Source organism: Barbatula barbatula (genome assembly GCF_947034865.1).
Source record: "Barbatula barbatula genome assembly, chromosome: 6".
Lineage (NCBI taxonomy): Eukaryota > Metazoa > Chordata > Actinopteri > Cypriniformes > Nemacheilidae > Barbatula > Barbatula barbatula.
In genome coordinates, this window is record NC_136765.1 from 24,302,157 (window position 1) to 24,328,652 (window position 26,496).

Sequence of the window (26,496 nt, forward strand, 5' to 3'; positions counted from 1 at the left end):
ACAGCAATAGACTGTTATACAACGCAGCGCTCAAACAAGTAAAAAAACAAGTTGATGTTTCAATGCGACTCAATGGCCTCACAGCGCCTCCTGCCGGTAGGACGGGTTACGGCGCAGTCGAAGGTGGGGCAAATCCACAGTAGTGGGAGAGTTTCTCTTTGAATATGCAAAGACACCAGTCGTGTCTGTCTGACGCTCTTCAAGTGATAGTTTACGATTATTTGTATCAATCGGCGTCACAAACTAACATCGCGAGCCGGCGCTTGACGTGTCGTGACGTGACGTGTTGCGGGATTCAAAGCCGATGCGCGGATCTACACGGACGGACACGCATAGGTAGTAAAAGCAGCGGATCTCTGCCAGGACACGGTAAAGTTTCACATGCGTGATTTTGAGTCCCGTGCCTGCTGGGTTTGACACATATAGTGATGTGTTTAAGTCATACATGTGATCAGATCATGCGTGTTATTGTATGTTTTGCGTGTTTGGTTTATATTCAGGGTTGGGACACCTTACGCGCAGTACATCAGTGGCGGTGCTGCATTAAATGCAGCATCGTTGCATTTCAGAATTACGGAAAAACGTCCATATTTTTAGATATAGATATAGATATAGATCATGCACATTTCTGTTTTTCTATTGCAAATCAGTATTTTGAATTCGTTTGACACGTTTGGTGCATATGCATATTAACCCATTAATATTAGTTGATTTTTAAATAGTCGAAATAATAAAGAGTTTAATCATTGTTTATGGCTGCTGCTTACTGTTTACCAAGAGTGGGGCAGGTTGTGTGTGTGTGGAGAAACACAAACGTGTTGTTAGGGGGATGGGACATTTAATGACTCCACTTAATTCGGATTTAACACAGTGAGGATTGAGAAATACTGAATATATGCATGACACTTTTTTATATGGACGGGGTCAGTTCATTTATGCAATTCGTTTGAACTTAACGCATTCTGTTATTTTGTGTCAAATATATGAAGAGTTTGGTTCCGAAATGACATTACTCCGTTTCATGCTTTTTATGATGTTATCATGTTATTGTTGTCTTAGTTAGCTGTATTATTGAGTTATTACGGCTTAAATCTGCAGCTTGATTGATATTTATTGGAATGCACAATAAATAACATGATTTTTGACTTTTCTCGTTTTGGAACCAAACTCTTTATGTATTTGAGTAAAATTGCAATTTGCATCGTAACATTATTGTAATGACATGTTGACATAACGAATGTTGTGGTTCAAACATCACCAACATGGGGACGTATGGACATATTCTTGACATGTTTTGTGAGATTCGTCAAGGTTAATGTATTGTCGACGTGTATGACCGTAACCCAGCTGTTTAAATACAACAGTAACGGTTTATTTACAGCGGGCTGTGGTTCGCTTTGCCAGACACGAAGCTAAATAAGTTAACCAGATCACCAATTTGTATAATTTGTTTATTTGCACGATGACTTCAAATATGACTTTTCAAAAGCTTCCTGTGTATTTTGACGTGTTTCTTTTATGTTGTTACAGGTTTCAAGTATCCGTTGTTGCATCCACTTTCCAGAGCTCCGTTCCAGACCACCCTGACCAAACAGAGTTGTCATTTGTCACCGATGTATAAATGCTCCAAGATACATGCTTGACTGTTGAGGGTCCAGATCAAAGCGTGAACTGACCCAAAACGCAGGTCAACAGGCAGGTATCTATGAGGACCGTCTGAGAAACAGGACAGAGATGGAAGCAGTGAATCGTGCCGGTATACCTTACACACTATGGGTGTGGCAGATCCCCGCGTAGAGAATAAACCCTTGTGTTTGTGTCTTTGAGTCTTTAATCTCGCCCCATTGTGTATTGCCATTTAACAATGGGGCATATCCTGGATGTACCCTCACCTGGGGCAACTTGTTTTCGCCTGCTGATGGTCCTGTATCTCTTCACGACCGGCATGTGCATCCACATGGACTCGGGCGGCAGTCACAGCATGTTCACCTGTGAGTCCATTGGCCTTCGGATGTGCCAGGATCTTCCCTACAATACCACTTTCATGCCGAACCTTCTGAACCATTACGACCAGCAGACCGCCGCTTTAGCCATGGAGGTGAGAGAGGCTTTATTTCTGCCATATATTGCAGGGATTGGTGGGCAGGAAGCGGGGTTGCTATGGAGCTTGTTGTCGTGGCAGCTCGTGGTTGCTACTTTGATGATATTGAATAGTTTCGACTGCAGGTGAAGATTGAAATAAGCTTTTAAAGTAGTGAAAATTACTTATTGAGCAAATCGTGAATGTCTGTTTTTGGTGTCGTCTGTGTTTCTGTTGTTTTGATGGTCTGTGACTGTAAACTGGTTGGACGACACACGCAACCACACTTACTAGTGTGCAATTTGATCTCTGTGTGTTGTTATCTAATCTGCGTCTGTGGTGTCCGGCGAGCTACCCTTCATCTATATTCCTTAGGTCACGATAATGCCTTTACGGCAATAGTTTTGGCTCTCAGTGAAATGTGTCTAATTTATTATTTGTGAATGTTTATGCATTTTAGGATGCACATACTTCTGGTAATTAAACACAAGCTCGTTTCAAAAGGGATTTCCGTGAAAATCTTCAAAATGTGTTAATGAAAACATTGTTTCGACATCTTATATTGATGTTCTTGTGTTCACATCTGTGTCAGTCAGTGTTTGCTTGCTTAGGAGTTTAATGGCTGCCGCAGCTATTTCGATGAACGTAATGAGATCCTTCATTTTATCTGTAATGGGTCCGGAAAGCATCATTGGGAAAAAAATTGCTGTTCTTATGCCAGCAGCGACATCGTAGATATTGTCTCCTAGCTTTATGAAACGGAAGAATGCACTTCAATAAAGAACAAACTTGCTAAATGCTTATGGAGTAATTGTTATCAATTCTTTTAATAAATTTATTTTTGATAAATTTAGTCGACTTCTTTTAAATATACAATGTCTGAAAATATAGTGCAATATCAGCTGTATGCAAAGTGACCCACGTTTGTTGGAGCAAATTTGAGAGCCCCCATATCTTTATCGTTGTACGGTATAGGGCCTTTAAAATGTGGACGCCAAAAGACAAGTTTATGAAGAACCAAAATCTAAAAGGAAATTGAGAAATCTCAAATATATTTTGAGTTGCAGGCATGCAAATTTGGAAAAAATAACACGAAAAATTCTTTTTTTCTCACTTTTTGGGCCACCACCATTGACAAGTAATGCAACCAAGATTGCTCAAATCAACAGATTATTGTAATAGACCTATCAATCTCTGTGTAAAAATAAATTATGAATGCCTCCATCTTTTAAGAGCCATTATTAAACCCTGTAAATTGGCTTAAAATGTTAGGTGTAAAATGCAGACTTCTACAAAATAGCTCAGCAAATTGGCTATTCGTTCATGGCATTAAAATGTCGGCTTAATTTAGTTTTATCCAAAAGTCTTTTTATTCATTGGAAATGTTTTGTTTTGATAAATTTGTGCCACACACAAATGTGTGATATCCCATCTGTCTCTGAAATCCGTCCAAGGAACGTCAAACTGCCCCACATATCTCGTGAAAGCCTCTGAGTCGTCTCAGGAATGCACTGTTCGTTGAATGGCATTTTGTTTCATGTGCTGCATGCACCTAATGGTTTTCCATAAAGCCGACCGCCTGATAATCTCTCACAATGGCCGGATTGATGTCAGACTAATGCGCTTTCTTCCATTGTTTCAGTCAATTAACCTCGAATGAAGAACAGAAGCGCTTATCCCTGTTCGCCACAGTCTCAACACAGCAGAAAGCGTCAGAGGCCTGCTGTAGATCCCGGGGGTCACGTGACCCACCCGGTGAGATGTTCGGTGATCCATCTGTCGGGGGTGTCGAGTGTCCCCTGTGGATGTGTATTACATCACCTAGAGATGCCCTGCTAGTGAAACATCACCAGAGACCGCTAAACTACCCTTTCACCACCTCTCTATTTACCCCGCTAGCACCTCTGTGATGTTGTGGGGGGGCTTGTAGGTGGTGTTTTTAATCCTTACTTATTTTAAGACAATATTTTAATATTTATTTGAACTATTTCAAATAAACTTGGGAGGGGAGATGGGAAGGATCGGGAGAAAAATCGCATTTATGTCAGGCTGAAGCTTTGTAAATGAAGTTGCATGATTCACGCATGATTCGTGAAATCCATACTCAATGCCTTCCTGTCAATCACACGTCATGCAAGAGTGCGTTAACTTGCACAACTTTTATTTATTATGATAAAAAAACTCTGTTTTCTTGTTTCAAAAATGTGTAAAATAAACCAGTTTCTCCGGTTTACATGTATATCAATCAACCGGTTACGCAGAAAACCGTTTTTACATGGAAATCTGGGACTTGTCAGGTTTCTCGCGTGTAGTGACGTCATCATCGATAGTCCATCTAGTAATTAAAATAGCTGCGGTAAAAATCGTTTTTTATATTTCTTCTCATGGTCGCAGTAACTGCAAATTTAACGGTTACATCCGTTTGGGACTTTTACTATTACGACGTCAGACATGCGCACATAAACAAAGCTGAGAGAAAACCGCTAAATGCGTTTACATGCAGCACGAAATCGTGGGAAATGTGCAAAAACTGTGTTTTGGGCTTACGCCGTTTATGACCTTTCCCTGATATAATAATGTTTTTTGTGTGTTTACATGACCTACCACGTTAGCATCTTATTAAGCATGATCGTAACATACACATACATGCATATATTTTTATAAATACAAAAAAATGTATATCCATATTACATAAACACAAACTTTTATTCTGGATGCGATTATTAAATCCTAAAATGTTGCTTTTTTCAAAGCTTGTTTGATCTTCGATGTTTTATTAAAAAGCATTAAACTTCTGAAATAACAACTTGGGCCAGCGGGTTTAGTCACCACCAGCCAATGAGCAAATGAACCAGAACACAATTTGAGTCCTGTTGTGATGTTTAGAAAGAACCTCTTTGCCGGTTATATTTATCACTGTCTGTTTAACAGTTTTGGCAAATGAAGCAGGTCATGCAGCCATGCATGCAGAAAATGTGCACGCTAAACACGATATAAAAGTTGCTATTTGTGTTACCACTGCTGCAGCGTTCCATAAAAGATAATGCATAAATAAAAAACATTTTCAAGCTTAAAGCTTTCGTCTAAAACACCCAGCATTCTGTTTGACCTCCCGTGTGAACGGATGCAAATTCTTACAGCTTGAAGCGAGTGAGTTAAAACGAAGCCTGATGTCATTGTAATGTTGTGTAGTCTTGTACATACGAGACCTCCTGTCGTTTGTACACAACTGCTCTTTTTCTACTGCTCTACGACTCAAATCTCTCTTTCACCGTCTCCTTTTCTCTCACGTTCATTCGCCCTCCTTAACCGGGTAGAGGTGTCACCATGGTAACGAACCTTAATTGAACGTCTCAAAAGCTTTAGTGTTCCCAGGAGGTGGTCTTTCCCACTGACCTCTGACCCCTGAGGATGAAGTGTCGTCAAAAGCCCTCCTCCTCAGAAGGGCCACTTAACGCATCAAGGTTACCATGGTAAAGCGTGGTAAAACGCGGTAGACGTGGCCAGGACGGAGGAACGACTGATCTCGATTCAAGGACGGTTGAATGACAGGAGACGAGTGTGGGAGCGAGATGTCCTTTTCTCTCTGCCGTTTTTCCTCCAGAGCTCAGATTAAGGAAATAACTTTACATTTGGCCAGTTTTCCCTTTCAGGACAGGCGAGTCTTTCACGGCAGTGCCGCCCGGAGCCAATCCCAGTCTGCAGAAGGAGTTTATCTTTGTTGTTGTTCTAGTGGGAGACAGGATGTGTTTTATTCTCTGTGTGTCCCCCGCACACCGATTTTATTCACCCTGTCGAGGGCGAGCAGCGTGTTGCCGTGTCACTCAAGCGGACCGTTCGCTCCTGGTTTGGTATCGCTCAATCAGCGTCTATTTGTGAGAAAACCGTGCCCACAAAAACCTTTGAATGCAGCCTGGAAACATTTATGAAATTTATTTGCATTTGCACATATTCTGCGTTTCAAGTTCGCATATTTCATAAACTGAAATGAAAGCATCACAACTTCAACATTTGGGTCTGAGGTGCGTCAGTCATTTTCAATTATGCAGAAACGTATTAAATACAGATACTTTGTTTTTGAACAGGCACATAAAAAACGTCTTATCCCGATTCACAAAGGTGAGATTATAATAATAATATTTAATAATTTGAGCTGTCACACTCCGTCTCGCGTGAAATGTCAGATCAACGTCATTGGGCTTGAACAAATGTAAAGATAAGTGTTTTATTTCAAGCACAGATGGCGAAAGCGAGACAAACGTTATGGCGTCTAGCCAAGTAAATAGTTTGTACGCTGATGATGTCAGAAACGTCTGTATGGTGTTGCAGGCGGTTGCCAGGTCGTATGCTATCGCTAAGGAGTTCCTAGGCTGTCCAATTTCTAGGGTATTGCTAGCTGGTTGCTACGGTGTTCTGGGTGGTTGCTAGGTGGTTGTTTACTGGGCCAAAAAGCACACCCTCAAGGAAAATCGCATATATCGCAATACAATAAACATTAAGATATGTATCGTAGAGCTATGGCAATATTTGTCTTAAAGTTTAAATTCAGTTTTATTTTTCAGGTTTTATCTATTCAGTTTTTAATAGTTCACATAAAAATGGTTGAATTAAACCTTTATTGCGTCAGTAAAGTGTAGAAGTTCAATGGCAGCAGGTTGTAACACATTCATTGGCTGTAAGGTATAGGCCTAATAAACATGCATTTGCATTTCCAGCGTTATGGATGTGACATACAAATGCTCAGAGAATCTATTTGCTACGAATATATTGAGCCATCTCTTTATGTTTTGTTAGACCCTTGTTGATAGAGTCTAAACAGCAGCGAAATGTCAGTCTATGAACAAATCTTCTACTTTAAAACAGCGAAAATAAACATGCGTTATGGACAGAAAATAAACATGCGTTTTGGGAGAAGTCAAACTTTAAAGGATTTCTGTTAAATAAAATGCACAAACCTGACGCAATAATACCCAACCAATGAAGAAGGGATGCCTCTTTGTAGTACATCAAATAGTTACTTTATTTCTAATTTTCATTTGTCCATTTATGAAGAATATGTACCGTTACGGATGTGACAATCCTGAAAATGTACCCGACTATGAAAAAATCATGCACTAAAAATAAAACAATGGGTACGAGTACCGCCAAATGTTGATATCTGTCCTGTTAGCATAGTCAAAACCGTTGGTCAAACCTTCATTTCTTCATATGGTTGACATGTTCACATTTCAAATATGATACCACACCATGAAGCCTAGACTCAATTGTTGTGAATACTCTTATGTCACACAATGGCATTGGTTAAACAATTGTAAGATTTGTCATTCGAACTGGCCGCTTTTCCTGTAATGACATTACAAATGAGAGCTTACGGTCGAGTAGATATTCAGTCAGTCATTCAGAAATAATCAGAAGTCTTGCGTAGCACGCACACGCCCTGTGGGGAAAACATTATTATGTACGAACCCTTTGACTTTCTAATCCCGAGAGACCGCGGCGCAGTTTTTTTCCATTAAGCGACTCTTTGCAGAGTTGGCAAACTGGCTTTTCCACGAGCAGGAGTCACGTTTGCTTTAGTTAATCCACCTGCTCAGTGAGAGGGGCTGTTTACTGCTCAGATTGGATTTCATTCTTCATCCGTGTCTCGCGCTTCCAGTAAAAGCTGTGCAGTCCAGACACCTTCAGTCGGCCAATATGGTAGCACACTATTTACCATCGTAAAACCACCGTTTTTGATGAATATTTCACCCAAACTTAATAATTCTGACTCTAGTTGTTCAAAACCTGTGGGACACATAGGAAGATATTTTGAGAAATGTTTCAGTTGGTTTGTTTCATAGGGGTTTAGGGATGTTTGGTAACCAGCATTCTACAAAAACTTAATTTTCTGTATCGCAAATAAAATACGGAATATATGACCATCCTTTTAAGTGTTATGGCAGCGCAAGCACGCATTCGTCCTCAAAACAGGGCTTTTCAAACTAGTGCCATGGGACCCCCAGAATGGTTTAAGGGGTCCCCAGAAAATGTCTGAGAAGCTAAAGACAGCAAAAGTTGTAAAACCCTATACTGAAGAATGAAGATTATTCCAGTTTTACTTTTTCAAACAATATGTTATCTTCATATCACACGTATTATTTGTATAACAGTTCAAATGCTTCTTTATACAAAAGAATATGTATTTTAGAAAGGGGGTCCCTCGCGAAAGGTTAAACATATTTGGGGGTCCTTGGCATGAGAAGTTTGAAAACCCCTGCTCTAAAACACTCGCCAGCTTTCAACGGTAACCCCTATTCATCGATTCTTTAAACGAATCATGGGTTTGACAAAAGAGAAACAGACAGAAACTTAATCCGTCTATTGCAGTGTTGGAGGAGTGGCTCTTGGCGACTATGAGAGACAAATGTGTTCTTTTGCATGGTTGCCAGACCCCCCCTGCATCTCTTACACAGTCTGAGCTTTCTGGCACATGAGCGCAGCTTTCACATCAACTCTGCAATGTTTTAATGACCCATTACAGTCTTAGACATGGAGATTAGACTCAATAATGTGTATGAAGGGAATGTGTGCGAGCGATCTTCATTACACCTTCCACGGCCCGCTGAAGAGGGTTTGGTATCGTTTTCGCATTTTAGCGATCCTGCTTATGGATATCGTTCCTGACGATTCCCAGTATGAAGTAAAACATTTAGAAATCAACCTGTATGGTCATTTAGTCTGCTTATTGACTAGTTTGCACTATATATATATATATATATATATATACATACGTGAAGATTGAAGTTTTCAAAAACAGTTGTTTGGTTTTGATTTAAGCCACGATAACTCAAAAATACAGTGAAATAACACAATAAAAACACAACTAAAACATGATAACATTATAAAAAAGTGCTATATATACACATAGATCCATGTTTTGTCTGATTTATTACAATTATTATTACCATAGTTTAACTACATCAAGTGAGCTGCTGGATTATGACACAAATCATAATCACGATTATTACGGCCAATATTGAAATCACCATTTTTTAAACACGATTACTCATGAACCTTTAAAGCAACATAGAAAATAAAAAGACTTCAAAATAAATGTAAAGAAATAGCACCGCTGAACCACTGAAATGGAAAGGGTGCGCTGTGGATTTATACTATAAGAAAAGATCCTTGCAAAGTGGAATGCGGCACAATAATCGTTTACCTCCATTATTTTCTCTTTGTAAGCGATGAAGGCCAAAATTGACGATTAAGATTCATTTTCGATTAATTGCACAGTTGTGACATCATGGTTAAACTATAATGAAAATATGGTATATTTGTGGTTCCTGTGCTTTACTGCAAATACTATAGTTAAGGTATGGTTACTGTAGTAAAAATATGGTTCATTTTTATATGGCGTTCACAAGTTACACATGCACATTTATGCAAATACACAGAGAAATTTGCATTTCAAGTATTAAATTGTCTGCCAAATGAATAAATGTAAATGTAAGTTTCCAATTCCTGGAGTCTGTTTAATATATATTTTAATATATTCAATATTTATAAACAAGTCCAGACTATAATTTGTTCAGTGTGCCCTACTGCACAGGTGGGCAATAACTTGAGAGTAGAGACCCGGAGGAGATTGTTATAGGAGAAATGATGTCTGGCACTTAGGTCTGCAAGGTCGAGACCCCCGGAGTAATAGATGGAGAGAGAGATCCTAATGCTCTTCCCACTGGGTGTAGTTTGTAGTGACTGTAATGCTTAGCCTACGTTTCTAAGTGCACACGCTTGACAACACACGCTATGGGAGTGCTAACATGCACATATGCATGCATGCTGAAATATTGAGAGCCATTTTTGCGTGTGAAGTAAATGAAGAGCGGTATTGAGCGAGTGCTTTCTAAAACACTTGATGTTAGTACTGGGTTCTGAAGAGATTAAATATATCAATAATATTTTATTATTATATATATTACATAAATATATCAAGAACATAATTTAGATCAAAGTTTTAAATCAAATGATATTCATATTCATGGAGGCAACTTGGGTACGTTTTCACTGAAACGGCTTGGCTTGAACCAGTACTATGCCTTCGTTGAATTAAGCTATTATAAAGATACCCTACAAGTATACATTTCCGGTGAGACGAAACAATGACGCTGATATATTTTAAGATATTTCTGGTCACGTTATATTCAGTTAAGGTCACACATTCATTTCAGTCTGGGACTAGCCTTAAAACTTGTCCGTGAAAGCGGTCCTTGAAATAATCCACATTTATAATTATATAGATCAGTAGAGAAATCCATTTATTATAGACTCAGCCCTATAACACAAGAGAAAGAGCTTCACCACGTGTCGTATAATGAAGCTGACTTTATTCATTATAAAGTGGTGTGTCGTCTCAGTTTGATGGATGAGTGACACTCTTGTGATGTGTTTCTTTTCTTCTCTTCAGAACGCATTAAGCCTCGGGACCGTCGCTTATATATTTTTCAGCGCGCTTTCAGGAGCGCTTTACCTCCTGCACACAGAATAAAAGCCTGTGATCTCCATTGAGTCTTCAGAGCATAGCAGGGAAAATGGCATTTCACGCTCCGACAACGAGAAGATTTATGTCGCACTAATGGCGTCTCTATTGGCCCGATTGATGCAGAATCTGTGCTGGGTTGTGTTGCTTGCATAGAGAGGGTGTGTGGTTATATACACAGAATTAAATTCGTAGAAATCTGCATCATTTAGGGGCGATTCACATTTGGCGTCTTTTGCACGCACAAGTTCAGGCTTGCGCAAATGGGGACGACATTTTTCTAGGGGTGCCGCATCACGTTGTAAGTAGTTCAACTTTGCAGAGTGGCGTGCGCGCACCGTGGGTCATTTGACTTGAGAATTGGCCCGGCTCTCGTTTTCCACGCTGTTTTAGACCCGAAATGTGAATCTGGGCTAACATGACCATACGTTAACCTTAACCTGTATCATGAAACATAAATAGTCCCGTATATGTATATATATTTAAAAACAATAAGTGCTGTTTTTAATGCATGAAAGACATTTCCTCGTGGCGGTTAGGAACATTTCTGTCTGTCTGCTCTTGCGTGGTTTCAGAAGACTCACAATATACAGCATGCATATACAATATCTCTGTTCCACAAACGAAAGAGATGTACGTTAAATGAGGAAATCATTATGGGATGATCTTTTCCTTTAGGGAAGAGCCAGCTGTGTTTGAACTCTCAGGGCGCTGATGACAACGGTTGTTAAACGAAACCCAGACTTCTTGTTGCTTCAAGCTCTTTCCAAAACAACAAAGTATGCTGTCAGTTTTTTGAAGTTGTCGTGAACTGTAGCACAGCTTGGCTTGTGTGTCATGTATTATGTCTTTTGTTTTTCATCTGCATGTGGAACATTTTTACTGTTAGACATCCCACTGCGACACGTCTGATCCAACACAATCTCATTGGCATTTTTGAACTATTCGTAACTATTTTCATGTATTCAATAGTGAATTGGTGGCTATTTCATATGAATTTATACTCATCTGTATGAATAAATTAGTACATTATCATTCGTATGAATTCATATGACCAGTCTTTTTCTTACATTTTGTGGGTGGAGCTTCAGGATTGCGTTTTAATAATCGTACGTAGTGGTGTCACAGTTTACCGATATTGTCATTAACTGTGCTATTAAAACAACGATTATCAACATTGTTTTTGTTTTATACATTTAATAATATCGTTAATTATGTAACATAGTCTTACACCAAAACGTAACTATTTTACGATGTTGCTACTTTTGGCTAATTCGTGTAAATTTGTACATTTTAGTACGATGTGCTTTCGTGCCAGTGACGTTAGGGGCGGGGTTAGGGGTGTGGTTGCGATATTGCCTTTTCTTAGTAATGGTAGGTTTTTCATACGAAAAACTGCCTGGTAAATTGTTACGTATTCCTGTGTGACTAGGTTGAAAATTTAGCTTTAAGAGACAATGGATACAAATTCTCATTCCACCTTACACTCGTACTTTGTATTTATTGAAAAGCGCTAAGTAAAAGAAGATAATAAGATCTATTAAGATGAATTTGATTGATAGCTAAATATTAAATATTACATTTAAAAAACAATGAATAAAAAACATCTTTAGGAATGTGCATGTATTATTACAATGATTTTTCCTTATTTATTTTTCGCATTGCGTCATCTTTAACACGGTTAACGTTTTTTATAGTGCACATAGCGCAAGATATCACTATTGCAAAATATCTGGCCATAATAACAGTGTAGTGAAAAACTGATATTGTGCTTTTTTTGGTTCCAAAAACTTTCTTACGAAATCACCACTTAATAAAATATTTCCGTTATCCTGTCAATTCATAAGATGACTTCTTCAGTACATTAGAGCAGGGGGTTATGGGGAGGATATTCAAAGTCAGTAAAGCATTTGGTTCGGTCTCTTAGGGGAGAAACATGTCGGCTCAATTCTGTTTGTGTTCATGTAGCTCAATTACTGAGACGTATGCACTTTCCATACGGGAGGCCAATATAAGCCGCACATGTTTCCTTTCATGTCACTTTAATTTACCCGCTCCAGTACCAGAGTCAATATTTTATAGGCTTCTTAAAATATTGATCGAGCTTTTATTAACGCCTCATTTGCATCTTGTGTATTGCGAGACGTCGTTTCAGGTTTGCCGCAGCGCCGTGCGCTTTTCCCAGCAGTGAACTGGTGTCTTTGTCTTGGTGGGAAACTTTAATTTATGCAAATCATCTGTAAATATTGTGCTACTTAGGGATTAAGTTTAGCATGAAGGAATTCCTCGCGTGTCAATCTTTCCAGAAACGCAGCAGTCACAAAAGGCCGGACCCCAGCAGGAAGTGCATGTGTATTGGCCGGCCCCAGGTGGAAACTCATTGTCTGTTCTTCCAAAGATTTGAATTTAAATACTCGGCTCTGCAGCTGCTCGCTGTCCCAGCATGCACTGGGGCCCTTCGGGGCACAAAAGTGTACTTGGAGCTGCCAAACTGGCCTGTGATCCTGCAGGACGGGCATCAGGTTACTGTGCCCAGACAACTCGCTCGTCTTTCTTTTGGCACCTTGGAGTTCTGGGATGCGGCTCAGTGTTTTTCTACTGAATCTGTAGTTCATAGTCTAAAGCGATTTACAGATTAAGTAAACAACGGAAGCAATTGTAACAAAAAGCATAAGTGCAATAAGAAAACAGCAGACTACCATATCAGTTGTGCTTTCGATCAATTCTTATCTATTGGTTTTTGTTTTTATTAAATGTGATTTAATCGTGATGTCCTTTCAAAGATGTGCAACCTTTTTGTTTGTTTTAACAGCCCTTCCACCCCATGGTTAACCTGCAGTGTTCTCCGGACCTCAGGCCCTTTCTGTGCGCTCTGTACGCCCCGGTGTGTATGGAGTACGGCCGTGTGTCTCTGCCCTGCCGTGGCCTCTGCATCCGTGCCAAAAGAGACTGTCAGAAACTCTTGGATATGTTCGATGTCACCTGGCCGGAGGAGACGGAGTGCAGCAGGTAATGATAAAAAATTGTAGATAATTTTTAAGACCGATGTTGGCGAGACTATGAAGCTATAATAAATGTAGCTTTGTCTATGGTCATTTTTTGGCGGATAGATGAAATGTCCCTTTATTTGTCATTTGTTTTGGAGATAAATGAATAACTGTAAATCATGCATTGCAAAAGGTAAGTTAGGGAAAAAATAGATGGTTAGCAACCAAACACAGATGTTTAATTGAAAAGATAAAAACAACTTCTTTGAAGACAGAAAAAATGTGTTCACAATTCATTCCAGCCTGAAACAAGTCGTATCAAGTTAATGTTTGAACTCGTAGGAGTAAAACTGGAGATGTTCGAACGGGTTGGTGATACGTGTGATGTAAATTTTTTGAACCGATTTCATATTTTGAAGCTCACAGTAGATTGTACACACGCCGCCATGAGTGAACTAAAAAAAGCCTTATTTGTATAAAGTATAAAACTATTTATTTTACATTCACTTGTTTAACTGCTGTTTGCATTACATTTTTAGAGCTGCAAAAAACGTAAGCCTCTCTATCGCCATCTCAGTTTGAAAAATAAAAGTGCGGGTTACTATTGCAGGACTGATCTTTACCTGCTTTTAATACAAAATCAGCTCAAATTCTAAATTATTATTATAATCTTATTGTTTTTATTTTAAACCCCAAACAAGAGATCAACTTTGAAACAAATAAATCTGCTGTTGTAATGTGTCATTTGTTTGTCTTCAGGTTTCCAGACTGTGACGAGTCTTACCCTCGCGCCGAGGACCTTCTCGTGGATGATGACCCCACCGACCAATCGCCCATGTCCGTTCAGCGCGACTATGGTTTCTGGTGTCCCCGCGAACTGAAAGTCGAACCCGAGCTGGGCTACAAGTTCCTAGGCGTGCGCGACTGCTCCCCTCCCTGCCCCAACATGTACTTCCGTCGCGAGGAGCTCGCCTTCGCCCGCTACATCATCGGCGCGGTGTCAATCGTCTGCCTCTCCGCCACGCTCTTCACCTTTCTCACCTTCCTCATCGACGTCACGCGCTTCCGCTACCCGGAGCGGCCCATCATCTTCTACGCCGTCTGCTACATGATGGTGTCGCTGGTGTTCTTCCTGGGCTTCCTGCTGGAGGACCGCGTGGCTTGTAACGCCGCCAACGCCGCCCAGTATAAAACCTCCACCGTCACCCAAGGCTCACATAACAAGGTCTGCACGCTGTTCTTCATGGTTCTCTACTTCTTCACCATGGCGGGCAGCGTGTGGTGGGTCATCCTGACCATCACCTGGTTCCTGGCCGCCGTGCCCAAATGGGGCAGCGAAGCCATCGAGAAGAAGGCCCTTCTCTTTCACGCCAGCGCGTGGGGAATACCGGGCTTGCTGACCGTAACCCTGCTGGCTATGAATAAAATCGAAGGCGATAACATCAGCGGCGTGTGTTTTGTTGGGCTGTACGACGTTCACACTCTTCGCTGGTTCGTGCTGGCGCCGTTGTGTCTGGACGTTCTGGTGGGAGTGTCGCTGCTGTTGGTCGGGATCGTGGCGTTGAACAGAGTCCGAATGGAGATTCCTTTGGAGAAGGAGAACCAGGACAAGCTGGTGAAGTTCATGATCAGGATCGGCGTGTTTTCGGTGTTGTATCTGCTTCCTCTTCTGACCGTTGTGGGGTGTTACCTGTACGAACAGACCTACCGTTCAGATTGGGAGGTGACGTGGGTGCAGGAGCGCTGTCGAGAATATCACATCCCCTGCCCTTATCAGGTAAAACTATATTTTGATAAACATCCATGGCCACTATTGGTCTTTGTTTGTGATGTTGTTGTGGGACCGAATTTATCCTTGACATTTTTTATTTTAACAATTTCCCCGCGTTACGCATCTTCTGAAAGAGTACAGCATCTACAGATACAAAAACAGTCAATGTTTTCATTATCATTTTGTCTTTGATGACAATACAATTTTATATTTTAATGCTTTTTCTTTAAAATGTTGCTTTTAGAAGACATTTGTATTAAAGCAAACGCTTTGTTCTTTCAATTAATATATATGTTTTATGTTGATATTTTTATAGAAGAGTTTAGCTTTGTCGAAATGATCATACATTCTGGCGCTGGCTGGCAATTTAAAAAAACCACACTGGCTGGGAAGGAGTTAATTTCAGAAAAGTTTACTTCTAAAGTTGTCATGAATTGCATCTTTGTTATTTTAAAATGATCCCTAAGGTCCACCATCATCAATTTGAACACATTTAAGAATCATATTTAGAAACATTTTAAACATGACAAATATTTTAGAAACATTAACATAAAGATCGTTTTTGAAGCATATATGGAAACACATTTTAAACATTTATTATGTGGAGAATTTAGCGCCATCTAGCGGTGAGGTTGCAAATAACTCCTCCCTTCAATTTCGAAGCACTACGGAGGCTGACACAGGACAAAGATGTCGTCACGTTTTCGCTTCTTTCCTGAAGGAGGTAATGTATGTACGAAACGTGCTCTGTAGAAACAACATGGCAAATTTTATGTTAGGGGTCCCGCGGTGTATGTAGATAGAAATAGCTCATTTTAAGGTCATTAAAACTCGATGCTTTACTATGTTAGGTCTGTGATTCACATTTAAGACTAGAAAGGAAACGCCCAGTGCTGTGATTGGCTGACACTTTAGTATTTTAAAACGCCACTGCGATAAATAATATGGTTCATTTTGCTTAAAAATGTATAAATAGTACATCATATAAATCTATAACATGAAAAGTGAAAATACAAAGGAAATTCTTCCCAAATTTAATCCATTGCTCGCTATTTTAAAAGGGTCACATGAAACGGCTAAAATGAATATTATCGTTTGTTTAAGATGTAATGCAATGCGTATAGATGATTTAAGGTTTAAAAACGCTGTATTTTTCACATAACGTGCATGTTTGTATCTCCTCTTTGCTCCGCCTCTCTGAAACTTTTTTTCCGATACTTAAATTTGTGCAATTTGACGTGTCTAATACTATAATATGTGATGCATGAGACATTTGTGTCAGCGCGTAACAGGAGATGCTCTGCCTCTTCCTCCTCACAATAATAAATGGATCCGAGCATCACATGACACTGTAACCTCCATTTCACTCCATCATCCTCCTCTTCAGCTCTCTAATGTAGGTGTCATTCCAGGAATACGCTGGGCACAAGTTTCGTATGATACATACTCAATCATTTGATCATCTCTCGCACCTCTTGGTTTTCTTTTATTACTGGGCTTGTTAGATCATGCGCGGCTGGCTGTTCTCTGGTCAGTGCCTGTAGCGTTTTGAGAACAATAGGAGAGCCGAGCTGTTTGATGCTGGATGTCACAGATCTCCTCCTTCCTGGGATTCAAGGTGCTGAAGCCTGTCATTACGTCAGCTTCAATAATAAACACCACCCGTAGACGCTCTTAAAAGCACAGCGCATGATCTGGCACCGCATGGCTCGTCTTCACGAGAGACACGGCTGTACCTCACTGGGGCATTTGCAGTTGAAGGAAATGAAACAATTCCAATGGTCTTCAATTATTCATCCTCTTGTTGTTCAAAACCTGTATATGAATTTCGTGTCCGTTCTTCAAAATATCTTCTTTTGTGTCCTTCAGAAAAAAGTCAGGTTTAAAATGACATGAAAGAATTTTCATTTTTGATTTGAATGTGCGCCCGTGATTATGTCTAAAGGCGTATTGCTAAGCAGAATGAATGCTGTCTTGGCGTCCTTGTGGAAAATGTCCACTTAAACATTATAATTACGACCAAAGATCAGCGATTTCATTTCTTTTTTCTTGTTGCATCACTGCTCTTTCCAGACTAGTCTAAGAAAGACAACATTAGTTTTTTTAAACCACGTGTGTCTCTCTATCGCCATCTCTTTTTGAAACACGACATTGCAGGTTACTTTACGTACTTGCAGTATCGTCTCTGAATGCCTCTAACAACTTTGTATAGGCTTGCTTAACTTTGTTGCGATATGCTAAGTAGACAGTTTTGAACACAGTTTTCAAATGCATTTACTCAATAACTGATTTGCCTAACCAAAAAGAGCGTTGCCGATTGAGTCTTTCAATAATACGTGTGCCTTTTTAGGAAAGAAAAACTGTGGGAGAAGAAACGGTGGCGCTGATTGCAAATCTCAATCTGAAAGAAAGGTTTAAAGCGTTTATTTGTTTTCTTAATGCTTGAGGATTTATTGACTAATATTTACTTATTTACAGCCACACGTCGCCATAAATGCATGCTGGCATCTTGCATTCCTAAATGAATAAAACCATGCACGGTCCTGCTCTGAATACCGTGACATGCGCATGAGCGTCAGGTGCTTTGACCTGGAGCATCTGGCAGAGAGGAAGAGAAGAAGAGTTTGTGATCCTAGAAGAAAGCACGATTGTCCGGGAGCGCTGAGCTGTGCGGTCTGAAGGAGAGAGCGTATCCACACTCGAAATCAACTACAGATATTACATATACAGAATAAATATGGACACACACACACACATCTTTATTAGTAAAGCACTGTTGTGTTGTTTTGCTTGAGCATCTCAATAGCTTTGAAACCACACATACCTAACTGTTATTAGACCGCAGGGCTGAAGAAGAAACCGCAGCGGAGAGAGACGGAAAAGTTGTCAATTAGTGTTTTGTTTGCGCCACACCTCAGACAAACGGTCTGACAGAGAGTGTCACGGTCACATGAACAACTCACTTTTCCAGTTTCGTTCCAGCTACACAATTTGATATAAATGTGGTTGTCCTGAACGTTAAATTCTTATATTCTTGTCAGGACTGAATGCTCCGAAGACGGGCAACCAACCTGATCTGGTGTGGATTCAGACCTATTTTATGAGAATCATACACATATATACACAAATAAAAAAGCAGAAATGAAGCTCCACCCCCAGACCCTAGGGGCGATTCACATCTGAGATTACACGAATAAAACTGTTCCATGAGAATGTTTTGAGCATGTTTGTATTTTAGTCTTATAAATCAGTTAAAAGCATTCAGGTTAGATTGAAACGAGTGTTATAAAAACGTGATCATATAATGAATGCAGTGAAGCCCGAGGGTCAGGAGGAGAGATCAGTGATCCGTGCGGTGAGAGACAGGCTCTTAATCACTCCGCTCTCTCTCTCTGCGTGTGTGTAGGTGGAACAAACCAGTAGGCCCGACCTCGTCCTCTTTCTGATGAAGTACATCATGTTACTGGTGGTTGGCATCCCATCTGTGTTCTGGGTGGGCAGTAAGAAGACCTGTTTCGAGTGGGCCGGCTTCTTTCACGGCCGGAGACGTAAAGAGTGAGTTATCTTCTTTCTGTTGCTCAAAGAAGTGTCCATTAAAACATGACCTTTTATACTTCGTAACAGGAGTAGTTCACTTTAAAATGTAAATGTAAGGATAATTCCACATGTCATATAAGCCGTCCGTGTGTTTGTTTCAACAAACTGAGGCTTGTTAGGAAAGCTTTCCAAGGTTCTTATGTTCATATAATGGACTTGAACGAGGTCCAAATATCAGTTTCATCGCAACTTCATAAGGGTCTACACAACACCAGCCGATGCATAAGGGTGTTGTCTAGCCAAACGATTGGTCCAAGACATTTTTATTTTATTTTATAAATGTATGGCTTTACACACTCAAAGGTGATGGGTTATTTTCAAATTTAACCATTTTCTGGGTTCATTTAAGCTGACGGTTGGGTTTCTTTCTGACCCAATGCAAGTTTTTAGGTTAACAAGTCATATGTGTGGACGTAACGTAAATAAATAAAATTGGTGTGGTGTGGTGTGGTGTGGTGAATGTTCTCCAAACACATCAGTTTCATGATCAACCGGACTTTTAGTAGCTCCTCCCCTTTATGTTTACCGCAGAGCCTGAAATGTATAAAACAATTATCGATCTACATCCGCCGAAGTGAAAGTTTGAATGTCTTAATCTTCTTAATGTGAATTCTGTCACTGTTTTACAGCATGCTAGCGTATAATATCATAACATCATATGCTTTGTCTATTTTGTTACTGTTGGTCACCCTTTATGTTTGAATAGGCATTTGTGCAACTTTGATCCAATAAAAAGCATCAACTTCGAAATCATGGTGTATAATTATTCAAAAACACAAAAAAGCAGTTTTAAAATGTCCCATAGATGTCCAAAAGATCACTCTTACGTACCTGCTCCGGATCGGTTCAACATTTGTGGGATCAGCAGATTCTGTAGCCATCTTTAAGAATCGGCAAAAAAACACATCTCTTCCGTCGGCACCTGAGCGATTACTATTGACTTATATTTCTTTTCTACTCTTTCTATCCACAAAACCCCAACAACAACCTCAGCTCTGTATACTGTGCTGGGCTTTATGAGACCAGTTTTTACTGCACTTATGCAGTTTGTTGTCCTTATGTTGTTCCAATTGCTTTTTTTGTTTACCTTCTAGTCCGCTAAATGACCAAATGTAAATGTTAAAGTGATGGTTTTTGAGAGACAGTAGCATTATTTACACTAAAAGCTTTTCATAAAAACCGTCAACGTCGCGTTCAGAATGATCTACATCTTGGTAATTCTTCTTGTCTTCTGCACATCCAGCAGCGGTGCGGTGAACGAGAGCGGTCAGGTCCTTCAGGAACCCGACTTTTCTCAATCTCTGCTGCTGCGCGACCCCAACACGCCCATCATCCGAAAGTCCCGCGGTACCTCCACCCAGGGCACGTCCACCCACGCCTCATCCACACATCTGGCCATGCTGGATGACGTGAGGAGTAAAGCCAGCAGCGTCCACAGCAAGATGAGCAGCTATCACGGCAGCCTGCACCGCTCCAGAGACGACAGGTGAGCGGGTTATATTTTTCAGATCTCCTCGCGTGTCCAGACCTGTTTAAAACCAACCTGCTGGTTTTCTCTCTGAACGCAGGCACACCCCCCCCAGAGGCGCGGAGGAACGCCCGCTTTACGGGAGCATGCCGCGACTCAACGAGCAGCTGTCCCGTCACGAGAGCCTCCATCGACTCGACGGCCAATCACGACACGGCAGCATGCGGGACTTGAGCAAGGCCCCGTCCACTAACATCAGGCACGCATCCGGTGCAAACCACGCGGCGGAGGAGGATGGAGCTACCGCCTAACTACGGGTCTTACGTGATGGGTCATGGCTTCCCGGAGCCGGAACATTTAGCAAAACCTTGCACGACAGGCGGAGACTTAATGCATGTGTGTTGCCGTTGTGAGGATTTGGTCCCTTAGTGTCGCACACTAAGTGTACTTGAGTAACAAGATCTGTTTTCTTTGATACTGTGAAGTTCAGAGACCCCGTCGGGCACGTAAGGTGATACAGTAGCACTGCTCTGCCTCCAGCCGCGTCACGCCGAAGACCCTTAAAGCAGGACACGGAAAAGTCACTAAACATTCCTGTTACATCCATCGCTCGAGCTTTTTTGATGTGATACGTTTCACAACATTTGAAGACTGATGACTCATTAAATATCAGATTTCACAAGCCTGAAAGTCATGATGGGTAATAGAGTCTTAGCAGCCTGTGGCGAGCTATATGCTTCATTCTGATACAGACTTTGGTCCGTTTGGAGGTGTGTGGCTTTCAGAAACACCTCACAGATACCTGATGTGCTTTGTCCAGCCGTCTCCATGATGGCGGCCTACCTCATCAGGTCATCGGGTTTATGTTCAACCTGCATTTCACACAGTTAAAGGGACAGTTTACATGCAAATGGAAATTCTCTCAGCATTTATTCACCCTCATGTAATCCCAAGCCTGTATGACTTTCTGTTTTCTGCGGAACATAAAAGAAGATATTTTGAAGAGTGTAGGGTACCGAACGACATCGACTCCCATTGCACCAACATTTCTCAAAATATCTTCCTTTTGTGTTGCACAGAAGAATTAGTCATACACAGGAGTTACACATGGACGAGTGTGAATAAATGATGGCAAAATGTTGATTTTTGGTGAACCATCCCATCCTGTAGTCGACTGTTTATCATGTGTACAGAAGTCTTGCGCAGGACTCTTTGTAAATGGTGCTTTTTCTGATGTCATTTGACCGTTCGCTTTCGTTGCTAATGCTGTATTTTTGCATGCAAAGCTTGTGAAAACGGTTCGAAATGCACAAAATGTTTCCCAACGATTCAGGTCATCCTTCGTGAAACACAAGCAAGGCTGATTTCTGTTCAATACATTTTTATTTTCAGGTGCCTTGAATGCAACAGTTTACATAATGATTTAATGAACTATTTACAGAGTTTCGCTCCACTTGCGTTCGTCTTCATTTATCTAACAGAAAATGTGTTTTTCAAACAATACATGCGAATAAGCATTTGAAACCGATTTAAACGCTCTCTACGTGACATCCCGAGTGTTTTCGTTTACTTTTAAGGAGATTTCAGTGGTACTCGAATGTGTGACTTGAATAGCTGTTACTGCTTCTGCTGTACCATTTGCCTTTGCTGTCTCTAGCACGCTTGATCTTCATGATGAATTCATCTAGTGAATGCAGTTATACTCATATAAGAAACAACAGAGCACTTTAACTGTGGCTGTCTGTCGAATGTTGATTGACTGTAAAGACATGATATCATCATGCCCCGATTTCAATAAAACTTTTCTATAAAAATGTGAATTTTTAATGTGCATTGTGCAATACATTTTTTATTGCATAGCATACACATTGATCAATTTCAGGACATAAATACATTCAATTTGCATTCAATACATTGCCATCAATTTGACTTAGTGGATAAAACCTTTAAGTTTTGAAAAGAAATCCCCTAATGTACAAAGTAAAACATCACATATTCTAATTAAGTTATTTTTATGTAATTTTGACAAAAACGTGAGAACCTTAAAATCCCAATGTGACAAATTATCCAATAAATGCTTTGAATTGCTTCATAATTGTTTATGATATTTGATTTCCATATAGCTTGTATTTCACAGTATACATATATATTCATTTTTATGCATTGAATTATGGTAAATACTTTATTACATATACTTAAGTTGAGGTCTATTTTAACGTATACCAATATTTTCTACGGTTTGTGTTTAAATTGGCCAACATATATGTATGCCGGTAGTTAAATGGTTTATCGATGAAAGTACACTTTGAAGTGCACTCCGTGAACTACCAGTTAATAGCAGTCATACTTTAAACTTAAGTGAACTTATCATACAGTACACTTGAAGTATACTAGGCGACTACAGTATGTTCCTATGTAGGTATTTATTTTTATACTTGCTATTAACCCCATACTGCGTAAAGTAGACGAAGTAAATTCCCATCACGGTGTACAAAAGCATTTAAGTGGCTCAATGATTTTAATGATGGCATGGTGTTTCTAGGCACAGGTGATGTACAGATGTTCAATGAATCTTACTAAAACACTTCAAAACAGTTTCCCATTTTATTAAAACATCAGTCAGATAATGTGAAAAGTGATGTCCAAAACCAATACAAATGTCTGTGCGAACAAAGGCAAATGAAAACGGTTTACATTGCAGTTATGGGGTAATTCTGTCACATCCAAATCGTTCACACAACACAGGTGTAAAATAAACACATAAAACCAGTCTGGGAATCTTAAAAACAGCCACGGTTACACCTGTGCCGTGCAAACCTGTACAGAGTCTTACAAAACACAACACAACACAACAGTATGATATGAAACAGCAATTCACTGCAAAGGCGAAAAATCCTCACGTGAACCGCCAATGTCTTATAATCACCGAACCATCGTTCTCATCAGAACAGGTTCACACGCACCTAAATACTAAGGCACCTTCCCCTCTATTAATTCATCTATTCATTTGCAAAAGTCCTAATAATAAAAACACACAATTCCTCCAAGCGATAGAAAAAATCATTGGTTCTGACATACCTGAGAAACATTTCAAACAGGTTTCCTGTTCATGTTAATACCATAACCCTGGCAAATTCTCTCAAACCCGTTACAACCTTATTTAAAAAACAACCTCCATGATCTTAGCTTGTATAATGAATTATTGGATTAATATGATCACAGAATAATACCACAAATGTATAATTAAAGTTCCCAAATACCACACAGATTGCAAGAGTGATGGCAACGATGTGCCATGTTCGCAGGAGTGATGCTTTCAATAGTGTTTGCATAATAAAACGCTGGCAATACTAGAATCATACCTGTACAGCACAGGTATCAAACACATCCTCTCTGTACATGAACGTGCTTCAATACTGAACACGGTTCACTTGGATTTCTGCGTGCAAACAAACGTTCAATATTTACTTGACCTCGTGATTCTAAACCCGTTGGATTATCATCACCAACAAAACATTCCTCACGCAAAAACTTTTATACATATTTTGAATTTCTGCCCTTTTTAATTTTCATGTTAATTTTGAGTTTTTGTGTCATTTGGTCAAATAATATTTAGCAAATTATATTTATAATACGTCGTATTTGAGCATTTGAACTATGTACATGTACGTTTTACGCTACACTACATAGCATCATTGTACTGAATGGAAATAATAGTATGAATAAGGTCCCAATTTTGTGTTTCCTGGCAGAAATAGACTCAAAATTTGTGTTTTGGGGTTCAGTTGCACACGGTTAAGTAAATCATTAAGGAACGACCTGGAACATTCTGGACGATTAAACAGTGTTGAGATTGCAAGTCTGGATCTGCAGATGCCCTTAAAAGAACGTCTGTAATTGATGTCAAATGGTTCAGATGTGAGATTCATCTCAAGCAGTGGTTTGTCTGTTAAACTCATAATTCATGATGGCTTGGCTCTGTGATTTGAGGTATTCTGACATTCAGGGGAGTTTTCCGACATGAATACAGCACCATCGCTGTACGTCCTCTCTAAATCAGAGTGGATTATTAAATGACTTTCTCTCCTGCCGTTGTGAGCCGTGATAGCTGCGTGCACCGGTGAGTAAAACATCGGAGCTTACTGAATCCAGAGCTTCACCCGATGAGCGTTTTATGCCACGCAAGCGCATTCTGAATCTGGTATGGGCTACATGACATGCTATCTACACATATAGGCAAAGTTTGGTTCTTGGAGAAAAACAAACAAACCCCTTTAAAACACCAGAAAGAAAATACTAAAAGAATTATAATACAAACGCGAATAATTATTTGACAAAAACTCTTTGGAAACAGCATTATTGCTTCAGTAACAGAGGAAGAAACAACAAAGGCTCGCAGTGATTCTGTTACATTCAGCTTATTTACGTTCATGTGTAACCGTACATGCGTTTGTTTAATATGTATTCAACAATATACACATTGTTTTTTCATAACCCGCACGCGATGGGTCTCATTCACCAAACACCGGCGGAACCATTTGCGTAAACACTTTGTAAAATCACTCGCCGCGGCCGTGCGGATATCACGGTCGATGCAAACGATTCATTCTTGTGTTTCGTGACTGAGAGCCAATGTTTGTTTAGTCACGTTACACGTCTCAGTGGAATCACACAGAACAATAAAAGAAAACTTATATCGACAAATAAAAACAAAATCTTGACACAGATAATAAAAGGAACGCTTCTTTAGGAACAGAATAGTGTTATGATTTCATTATATATTATACTCTACTTTCACTCTATTTACATGACTGAACTCAAAATCGATTCTTTTTTTAAACCTGACCGTTGTGTGGGACGGTCAGTATGGCACTGGAGGACAGAGGTGGTGTTATGCTGTAGTGTGACAGCCGGGGGGCGCTCTAGCTGTTGGGTTTCTTACATAAATGGGTATTATTTACCACAGACTGGAATGCTAGGAACAGTTTTCCTTGATCCCTCATCAAAATGCGTCGGATTTCTTTCTGTACGGTTTTGAAGCGACATCACTCCGTTAATGAAAACTTTAAACACGTTTGTAAAACGAGGCACGCTTGACACTTCTTAACAGGAATGATAGACGTTGACGCTTTTCTGACCCCGTTCAGATCGGGGGTGAAAGGTGAGAGAATAAAACTCACGATCCATCACAGACGAAGGAAAAGTAGGTCAAGAGGAATAGGCTTGTAAGGTGCACTGCGATTTACGAGTGTGTATTTACAACAACCTCCAGACGTCTCGCCGAATCGCAGCAACACCACACACGGACGCACACCTGTGGTGTTTGGGAATATGACGCTATATGTTGTTGTTAAACGTCTCTCTCTGTAACAGTCCGGGGAGACGACCCTCTCATGTCTCCCAGCCGAGGTGATCTCTGCGGTCCAGGGATCGAGTCTTGCTCTTGTTTGGAGTGGACGGGCTGGGCGGGCTGCTCAGGTTGGAGCTGTTGGAGGCCGTGGAGTGACGCGGTGAGTCCGAATCCTAAAGACACGGAGAAGTTAGAACATTCTTCTCATGATTTGCACTGTCGCTTAACCAGGAATGCACGGCACTGTCAACAGCAGGGTCGTGGGTTCAAGGGAATACACCAATTGCAAAACAGTTGTCATATCTATAATAAATTAGCATCAAGAACCCCAAAAGTACGGCTAGTTGTAACACAGAATAAATCCTGAGGATGATCAGGTCTTGTATCAGCCTGAACGGGTTCATTTTGGTTGTACACTTCCCCACTTATATTACACGTCTATTAGACATGAATCATTTATATAAAATATATGATCACCTCAAATCTTCAACGAGATATCCGAAATATTTCATATCATCTTTTAACCAAATGAAACTTTGCAGACAAAAAACATGCGCTTGCCGTGTGTTGAATATAACATCTTATATGCAAATGTGTATATAATTTGTACTGAATTTTATTTCATTATTTGTATTATTTAAGTAAACGATCTTAAATTGACTCTTCATATTTTGTATTTAATTTATAGCAATACATTGATTTAATTATCATTTAAATCAACA

General features: G+C 40.1%; 2 protein-coding genes across 14 annotated transcripts in view; one reads left to right on the forward strand and one right to left on the reverse strand.

Moving 5' to 3' along the window:
• Positions 1 to 136: 136 nt before the first annotated feature.
• On the forward strand, positions 137 to 22,514 carry fzd3b (frizzled class receptor 3b). 3 transcript variants are annotated; one of them, XM_079457847.1, is made up of 7 exons: positions 137 to 369; positions 1,531 to 2,098; positions 13,414 to 13,610; positions 14,348 to 15,365; positions 18,766 to 18,914; positions 20,200 to 20,442; positions 20,525 to 22,514. In XM_079457847.1, exons 2-7 carry the CDS (start codon positions 1,865 to 1,867, stop codon positions 20,733 to 20,735), a joined length of 2,052 nt encoding a protein of 683 aa, XP_079313973.1. In that variant the 5' UTR covers positions 137 to 369; positions 1,531 to 1,864; the 3' UTR covers positions 20,736 to 22,514. The 3 variants fall into 3 exon arrangements, with proteins under 3 accessions (XP_079313973.1, XP_079313974.1, XP_079313975.1); XM_079457848.1 differs by having other exon boundaries at positions 20,203 to 20,442; positions 20,525 to 22,232; XM_079457849.1 differs by lacking the exons at positions 20,200 to 20,442; positions 20,525 to 22,514 and adding an exon at positions 16,023 to 16,083 and having other exon boundaries at positions 18,766 to 18,805.
• A 498-nt stretch (positions 22,515 to 23,012) lies between these two features.
• The window catches only part of cdc42bpaa (CDC42 binding protein kinase alpha (DMPK-like) a), a 40,273-nt gene continuing 36,789 nt past the window's right edge, over positions 23,013 to 26,496 (reverse strand). For 7 of the 11 annotated variants that reach the window (XM_079457834.1, XM_079457842.1, XM_079457838.1 and 4 more), the window contains one exon: positions 25,815 to 25,947. In XM_079457834.1, the coding sequence (XP_079313960.1) occupies positions 25,816 to 25,947 (132 nt within the window). In that variant the 3' untranslated portion in view covers position 25,815. Of the gene's footprint in view, positions 25,948 to 26,496 lie in introns of all 11 variants that reach the window. The other 4 variants (XM_079457835.1, XM_079457843.1, XM_079457840.1 and 1 more) reach the window with 1 other exon arrangement.